Source organism: Carlito syrichta, unplaced genomic scaffold, assembly GCF_000164805.1.
Source record: "Carlito syrichta isolate Samal-C Ts95f unplaced genomic scaffold, Tarsius_syrichta-2.0.1 Scaffold18945, whole genome shotgun sequence".
In the NCBI taxonomy this organism is placed as follows: domain Eukaryota; kingdom Metazoa; phylum Chordata; class Mammalia; order Primates; family Tarsiidae; genus Carlito; species Carlito syrichta.
In genome coordinates this window covers 1-9,628 of record NW_006963041.1, presented here as the reverse complement: position 1 = coordinate 9,628, position 9,628 = coordinate 1, and the positions used below count along the sequence as shown (strand labels likewise).

General features: G+C 36.3%; 1 gene segment (V, D, J or C); it reads left to right on the top strand.

The window, feature by feature from the left end:
* The first annotated feature begins 5,202 nt into the window (after positions 1-5,202).
* Positions 5,203-5,682, top strand: LOC103263218. The segment is given in 2 exon segments: positions 5,203-5,248; positions 5,354-5,682. Coding segments are annotated over 2 exon segments (375 nt in total).
* The last annotated feature ends 3,946 nt before the right edge of the window (positions 5,683-9,628 follow it).

Here is a 9,628-nt window from a genome sequence, read left to right as displayed (position 1 = left end):
GCCTGCACCAATGTGGGGGTTTTAGGGCTATGCTAATACTCAGTAGTTAGAACACATATGACTGCAAATGTAGATAGAAGAATTATTAGTCTGTTAATACACACCTGTGGTAGAAACCTGAAAATATATATTTCCAGTCTCCAAAATAATAGGCTGCATTAGATGGAAGAGTTTGTCTGCAGGGAGGAGTGCAATGCATTTAGTGGACTCATGAATTGAATCCTCTTGCTGTTGTTTTGTACATGATGGATCCCATGACACTAAAAACACCAACCAAAAAATGATTTTTATGATGTTAGTAGTAAGTGACTCGTATCTCCTTTGGGTTGTAATTTTAGCTTACAACTGAGTAAACAGGTCTAGAAATATTCTGTGAATTTATTTTATTATTTTCAACTAAAGGTAGAATAATTGCATTAGACAAAAGCTTGATTATGACCAAGTGATCAAAAGGAATTGCCACTTCAGGTTTCTGGTGTGGTTCGTCTCACCAGGAAAGCAGCAAAATAACTCCACAATGACATTATGGTCATGTTATAGCAGATGCAGAGGAGGGATGTGACTAGAGGACGGTAAATGTCAAGTTCAAACACAGTATCAACTATCAGCAGTGGACAAACATACATGACCACAAACATTAAAAGATGGAGGTCCATGGAGATTGGAAATGGCTATATCTCAAACTATTTTTATCAGAATGGACTGGATGTGTGCTTGGGTGAAAATGTGTTTGAGTATGAGTATGCTATATGCAACTCTAAGTGTGAATGTGTTGACAGCATTTGTGAGACTATAGAGGCGTCTAGGAGATAAGATTGCCATTTTAACTAATTAATATCTAGATGCCACTTCTCAGGGATCTGAAATTCTTAGTATATGCTTAAACCGTTTTAGTCTGAAAGTCAATGTTTATACTTTAAATGTTCTTATTGAGATTAATAATTGATTATCATCAGGTACTGGAGTTCAATTGGCATTGGGTTGGCATATTTAAAATGCTGGAATAATTTTTAAACAAGCAAAAGACAAAACATTTAAAAGTAAAAATGTTAAAAGGAGCAGCACATTGCTTGAAATTTACACATTCATAAAAAAGAGAAACTGTATAAACCTGAGCCATGAACAGTTCTAATTCTCAAGAATTATGTTATGGATACAAGTTTGTGAAATTATTGATTAAGTTTTCTGTTTGTGTAGTTTCTTTACTTTTTTCCCTAGGTGTCTTTTCTCAAAAGTAACTGCAGGAGTTTGACTCCAAATTAATAATATCATTGCAGATCCTCTCCCCGACTGGAACTGTTTCACAATCCTCTATCAGAACTAGTTATTAATCTTACACTGGATCCAGCATCCCCAGGATGAAGGGCTAATATAGGTATAATGCATGAGTTGCAGTGGTTCTTCATATTTCAGTCCATATTTTGAAGTATAATCAACATCTATAGAGAATCATAAATGAACCACTTCTCACAGTACCTATGCTCTGTGATGTTCAAGGACTCTGTCATGTATTAATTTGTGAGAGATACAGTCAGAAGAAATCACTTAGACTCAAATGCAAACCTGCCTACAGGTAGACAAGAGAGAATACAGTGCAACGTGTCAACATAGACTATCTGGTTTATATGGATTCGTGGACTTGAGGACTCTCCATGAGTTGTGCAGCTAGAGTCTCTGACTCCAAAAGTTTCTTGAACAGGACCCAGGTGCTAAGCTCTGAGTCCAGCACTGCCTCAGTGTCTCAGGCTCACAGCTGATGGTCTAGGCTATACCTTGAAAATTTGGCCTCACTGATTGTTAAAACCCTCTTAGAATTTTTCTGCTGTTTGAGACACTATATTGAACCATCTATCTTCCTACTAATCTTCAGACACTCATGTTATAGATGCCTTTGTCTGTCATATGGCTCCTTTTCTTGGTTATTGATGGACACGCCCTTTACTAGAGATCTTTCACATTAATCTCAAGTTGGTATGTGATTCATAGAAGAAATGAACACACATTTAACTCAGGATTCTAAAATGGCCCCATTATCTAGGATTGCAAATCTCACAACACTTGATATTTTATGGAGCTACATTGAATTTAAACAGCAGGTTGAAAAGACTGACACCTGGAATTTTGTTGTACATGAGCAAATAATATTGCTTTTTTGATTCAGTTATTTAGTTTATTTAATCAGAGTTGTATAGATTCCCTAATAATCTATATGTGTTCATATAGATTGTTCATATGCTTAAATTTTTTACATAAGACTTTTATTTGGGAGAGCTAATGTAAACTGAATTACATTTTTAATTCCAAAGGCTAGATGTTCGTTGTTGATATGTAAGAAAGTATTGCCTTATATTTAAACATATAAATTTTGGATGAAATTACATTCATTTACGGTGTACATATTCTAGTTTTTTTGGGGGGGGGCTTCATTGCACTTTTCTATACTTCTACAATCTTGAATTCTAATTCTCCAGAAATTTTCCATTTAGAAGCATTGAAAACCAGAATACCTGTGACAACAATTTTTAAAATGTGTTAATTGGTCTATATTTTGTAGTACAAGTGAATTTAGATTATATTTTCATATTGTGTAATGGTGAAGTCTAGGATTTAAGTGCACCAGTTATCCGAAGAATGAACATTGTACTATTAGTAACTTTTCAGCAGTCACTACCTTTCTACATTTGTTAGCCTCCAATGTCTATTATTCCACTCTGTACATATAGCTGTATCCTCTGTGCAGTTCACAAAGAAAACATTTGATTTTTTACTTTCTGTTTCAAATTTTCCTGTTCCTCCTGGTGGCTTCATATGCTCTATGTGTTACTTTTTATTCTGGAATTGAGTATTTGTTTTGTTTTGTTTTTGATATGGTTGGGTATATCTTTTTACTAATATCCGATTCTCTCCTTTTCCTGCCCTTTCCTGCAGGATAAGACTAATATTCCAGAAGTAAGAGAAGGAAGATGAATCTGGATATAGATTTGGTGCCTTTCTCCCTTACCCTGCATTTGTTGTAGGTTCTTTTCACGTCACGGTTGTGTTTCCCGTGCTAACAATAGGAAAATATTTAAATGATGTGTTTCACAAGAACTACTGATGACACTAATGGGTCTGTAGGTATTTTAAGAAACTGAGAGGATACCTCTAAGTGAAAAGGGAAATATGGCCAAATTGAAAAAGAAGGGGTGAGTCTAGGCTTTCACATAGCTTTATAATGAGAAACTTCATATCAGATATCTGTGCTTATAAAGGAAATCCTGAAGGTAGGTAGACAACTGGGGTACTGGGAATCTGAATTTCAGAGAATGAGTGTGAACATGATACACAAGTACAGGAAAACGCATCCAAGAGATGACTCTCCATGTGTACACACAATTCAGCCACTGAGAATGAAGGTCTTACAGATTAAGTGCTTTTACCCTGCAGTTAATTAATTGGAGGTATATTGGTGACAGCTAATTAATTGGAGGTATATTGGTGACTCACCAGTTTGGATAGTTTTCCTCCATGGTTTCTGTTCTTTGAACCCAGACAGAATCTTCACATGGGAAATGCATCTTTTGTTATGTGTTCTTAATCCTGGAGTAAAAGACTTAAACAAAAATAAAAATATTCCAAATGCGTGTCCTCTGATAATTTCAACTCCAATTCCATAACAATGTCATTTTAAGAAATTAAATGTTGTGCCTAATTTAATCATTTACTAGTTCACATGACATTTTGTGCTCTATGGCCCAGAAACAGTCTATTTTCTGTTCTCCAATTCTTTTCCTCTCATCAGATTTTAGAACTATTGTTTGTCTTATAACATTGATGTAATCAATAACATTTTCTAAATTTCATTTTTAAAATTTTGATATTGGGTTAAGACAAATAATTAAAAGTTATTGGATTTCTATATATCCAAATATATTAGATTCATTAATAATACTCAGAAATTGAAAAAAATACAAATATTGAATAGTTTTTAATTAAACAAATAGTGATAGTGGAGTCTTCATTGATTTTAATGCTAACAGTTTTGATATTCAATACATACTTGATAAGCAAAAGTTTGTTTATTTACACATGACTGGGCTGAGTGAAAAACACAAATAAACAACATGCTATGTATTATACTGCTATAAATTTAGAAAATGTAAAATGAAAACTAATTTTAAATACAGGTCAAAAGCTGAATTAGGACACGGTGGGAATAGGAAATACTGGGAGGGAGGTATTACAACTGAACAAGAAAAATAATTAACTGATTAATTTGTTCATTATAATGAACGTTATGCTGAAAGCCCAACTGAGCACGTGTCAGTACTTATCTAAATGTGCACTTTAGCAGTTATGTCATGTTTATTTTATACAAATACTTATTAAATAAAACCATGATAAATAAACAAGTAAAGAACCTAACCTGAAGTAACTAATGGAGACAGACATTAAGATAAGAAATTCATATAAATATTCATATACCTGATATTCATATAAATACCTGATATTCATATTAATACCTGATATTCATATAAATACACCTATGTCACACCAAGATTTTCTTCCCATAATTTCGGTAAACACAAGAGTGCACACAAATTACACTATATTCTCATTAGAGGAAGAGTGTTCTGCACACATCACCATGCTTGTCCCACTTGTGCTAGGGTGGGGTCAGAGAGCAGTTGGGTCCAGTGATGAGTAGCATATGCCAAAGTACCCAGTCTCACCTGTACCTTGTGTGAACTCTGAAGATATGTATTTCTGTTTGTAATGTCACACCTATGCATAAATTTATTATTTATAATATATGCCATGCTTTCCATGCAAATATAATAGTAAACTAAAATGATTGGTGCTGTTTACATTACTTATGTGAGTGTCTTCTAGAATCATTGTATTCAGAAAACTGAAAATAAAAATTTTAAAAATAGATGCCATGTGTTTATGAATGCATGATATAATAATGAGAGATCATATTGCTCAAATGCTATCCTTTCATAAAAATCTCCAAGGTCACATATATTCTCTGGACAATGCTCTATCCGAGGCTACACAATCTAGAACTTGTTATATAGGAGGAGGCATGCAAATAAGGTCATTGCTCTGCAGATAAAAGCTAGTCTAACTCTGAACCTGTAGCTCTGGGAGAGAAGCCCTAGGCCTGGGCTTCTCAGTTGTTTTCATATAGGGATCAACACTGAAAACAGACGAATCACCATGGACTTTGGACTCCACTGGGTTTACTTTATTGCTCTTTTGAAAGGTGATTCATGGAGACCTAGAGCTATTTAATGTGTGAGAAGATGTAAGTGAGAGAAACAATGGACATATGTGGCTATTTATGACCAGGATGTCTTTGTGTTTGCAGGTGTCCAGTGTGAGGTACAACTGGTGGCGTCTGGGGGAGGCTTGGTCCAGCCTGGGGGATCCCTAAGACTCTCCTGTGTGGCCTCCGAGTTCGCCTTCAGTAGCTTCTGGATGCATTGGATTCGCCAGGCTGCAGAAAAGGGGCTGGAGTGGATCTCAAACATGAATCAAAGTGGTGGTAGCACAAACTACGTGGACTCTGTGAAGGGCCTGTTCACCACTTCCAGAGACAACGCCAAGAACATGTTTTATCTGCAAATGAACAACCTGCAAGTGGAGGACATAGGTGTCTATTTCTGTGCAAGAGACACAGAGAGTAAATATCCTTAGAGCCCTGACAAAAACTTCCCTGGAACACCAAAGTGAAGGCTGAGCAGGACCCACACTACATGGGGCCACCCCACGGGAGGATTCAGAGGGAGGTTAAGGGCTGTTTTCCTGTCAGTGGTACGACTTCCTCTGCATCTGTTTCTCCTGAGATCTCTCTATGTTTATGATTCTGTACATACCACTGGATTAGAAAAGTTCGTTACAATAGAAGGAAAGAGTCTCAGATACCCCCTCAGTCAGGTGTCACTACTGGATGTAGAAGATGAGACAGAAGGGAAGGTGAGGCTGTGAACACTCAGTCCAAGACACAAGTCTGTAAACCAGAGAAGAAGAATGTAGAGAGGAAGTTGATGCTTCTTAATTACCTGTTGATCCTAAAATGTCTGACACGTCTACTCTTACCTCCCTGAGCGATGATTTCCCATTAAGAACAACCTGTGCGTACCAGCTGTACATATACCTTAGTAATATTAACTTTATTCAGTTATGTTTTTGAGGGGACTGCTCCCAGAATATACGACTTTTTACAAACTAGGTGATTGATGTCAGAGATGTGCACTGAGTTCCTGGTCCATGCGGCTGCCTGTTGTTGGAGACATGGGAGGTAATTTTTTAGGAAAACAACACTGATTATGAATTTTTAAACATTAAAACATTTTTTATACTCGCGGATGGCATATAGAATAATGAATGTACTCTGAAAATAATTGCGGAAACTACATTAATCCTTATTGAATCACACTTTAATTCTGAGGGTGGTCTCACACAGAACTGCCTTTTTCTTGAGGAATTGTTAAAGCTAGGGTAAGATCATATTTTCTCATATTTTTTATTTCTGATCATGTACAGCAAAGTTTAGTAGGTTGTTATTTGCCAAGCATAATTTCTTTACTTCCCACAATAGGAGAAAAGCTGCTTCTTCTGCTGAATCTAGATAGGAATTGATCATGTACACCTCACGTGCAACTGTACAGATATGGTTGTTTTCCTATGTGGGAACCTCCCCTGAGAGTGATTGCTCCCAAGATCATACTGTGTGTTCTGAATTTGGACACAGCGATGCTATTGAACACAGTTCTATTATTAACATTTTCTCATCACTAAAAGAATTAATATTATAATCTCCATTTTGGTGACTTGTTTCTTTTTTTTATTGGGTTGCAAAGTTGGGAAGAGAAAAGCTTTTCTGTATTTGCAAGATTCTAACTTCAGAATATACTGAATTAGTCACAGAGAAGAACAACTTTGACAAAAACAGATTATTTGGGAATTTTAGTGTGGTTTTCAGAACATGAGAGCCCCAGCATTTGTTTCCAATTCACTTACTAGATGCTCAGACAAGAGCCTCATAGATACCTGAGCAGCTGTAGGTAACATTGAATAATATCAGGGTCCCTCTAGAACTTCTTCTGAATTTCAGTGGCATCAGTGAGAAATCATTTCCTTTTATTTCTGATACTGTGGATGAGGGAGTATTCCCATAACCCAGAATTTATTTATGAAAAATTTATGTATTTAATTTACATGTTCAATTTCAGTCATCTTCAGTTTACTCTGAGTTTAATGCAATAAACCTATATGAGTTTTTTCACTGCTCAAAACAGTTTTTGAATGATTTAATTATGATGCCTTTTAGTGCTTCTGCCAGTGTTGTTCATCCCTTTCACACACAAAAAACATTTCCCTTTGAGGACTTTTTCCATTTGGGGGAAGAAAAAACCACTCAGGACTAGATTGGGTGAATAGGAGGAAAGGTTTTCCGGGTCATGCCAATTTTCATCAGTGTGCTAAACAGAGTACAGACAGGTTTACTTGAAAATCACCCATCACAAAATGGAAAAATGTCTTTTAAAAAATCTTCAAATATTCTTCAGTGAATCTATATGCAGCCTCTCAGAACATCACTAGCTAATACACTATTGGCGATAGTTTCAAAGAATACTTGCCTAGTGGGAGAAGCATGTCCTACAAAACATCTGTCCTTCGAAAAATATTTTCTTTTTAAGTTCCTTCTCATATCTGAGTAGGATCCTCTCTTGTTTTAGTCTTCTTAAGGGATTCTTGAGTGTGTTTTCCCCAAAAAATAAAACATGGAATTCTGTTGACTTTTGTGCTTTTAAAATGTCTTCTGTTAATTTATTTATTTTATTGCCCTAAAACATTTTGGAAACATTGATGAAACTTTGAGACTCTGTTTGCAAAATTCCAGATTCTTTGTTTACACTCAGATGAAGGGCGTCAGAATATCTTCTGAGGGGACCATAGCTCCCATCAGAGTAGGAGTATTATTATATCTGCAAACTGCGGGAACAGAGCTAAGGTAGGCATGTGTGAGGGCAGGAGTCTTGCTTTCAGGCTCTGTTTCCATTACTTGGGACACCCCTCATCGTCTTTCTCATTCTGAGATTCAGTCATTTCTGTCAGGGTAGGAAAATTACTTAATCTTATCTTTGATATATGTGGATGCAAGCCCAGGAGGAATATGAGTTATACCTATTATCTGTACCTGCTCTTTTGGAAATGCCTCCATCTAATATCTCCCCCATTCCACTGCACCCAAGACTTGTGTGTGCATGCTTTACTCAGGAGACCCTCACTGCCTTGTTTTATGTTGAGTCTCTTTTGTCCATCATTGTTCATCCACAGGTTTTCAGTCTCATGTCCCATTCATATTGTTTCTTATGGGGCCTTAATTTTGTAGTGTTTTCCTCGTCTCTTGTCTCAGTACTTATCTTTTATTCTAACAGCCTTATGCCATATAACCTGAAATCATACCCAGGAAAGTGTTAATTGTGTGTTTCTGGGCTTTGCGAACCCTGATAGGTTCTAAGACAGTCTTCTCTTGGGATTCATCCATGTCAACTAGTGGGCATGGTTTTCCTGAAGTTTTTTAAAAGTCTTACCCACTGTATAAGGTAAAGTTTTCATGTGTAAACCTGTACATTATTTGACATATTCATGATATGTTCAATAATATATTATTAACATTTTCAATTAATTGATTGTAGGTGTTGGCACACATTGATTGTGGGTGCAGGAACACCTGTTTTTCTCTGGAAGGCTGTTGTCTGAGCATGGCAGGTCAGTTATGCAGATGCAATATACCTTTGTGATGGACTCTAATGAACACCACTGGATACTAATCCTCAGGGGAACTTCCTTTGTGGTAAATGCTTCACACATGCATTTACCATGTGTGAAGGAAACTTATACTCACCCAGAGAACGTGGACATTTTAAAATTGGTATCAAGAAATGATATTAAAGAAGTTAGTAAAGGGGAAGACACAAATGCCCTACAACTGCAGTACCAGGAGTTGACTGGAGTAATGGTGATCCCTTCAAGTCTTCTAGGATTTCAGATTCCTAAGCCCCTATTCCCTCTTAATCTCGTTCTGGAATGAAGTCATAATATCATCTAAGATACTGCTAAGACAACTCAACATGTATGTGAGACTCTACGGGAAGACGACATCAGAGAACTGGTGCCTGGTTTATCAGAGACTTTATTATAGTGTCTTTACTTATTTATATGTATATGCTTTTGTTGTATTCTGCTCTAATCGTGAATATAACAGCTTGTTTGGAGTCCTGTATTTTTATTGATCAGGGAAAATGAAGATGGTCTGGACACAGTAACAGAATCAGTACGATTTCTTAGAGAACCCATGACTCAGAGACACATGTCTGAGGCATTGTGTCTAATATCAAAGGATGAAAAGATTGAGGATGAGGCTGCCTGCCTTGCTATAGCATCTCATGTCATGAGACAGAACAGGCACTCCAAAAAGTAGTAGAAGTTAAAACTCATCAATGGAATTTAAAAATTATACAACCAACTCCCAAACAATGTATTTCTTCAAAATAAAATCATGAAAAATAATGTGAAGTAATTCACATTTTTGCTCACTAAAATGAAAAAAACTTTCAGTCAACACTGCACTGTG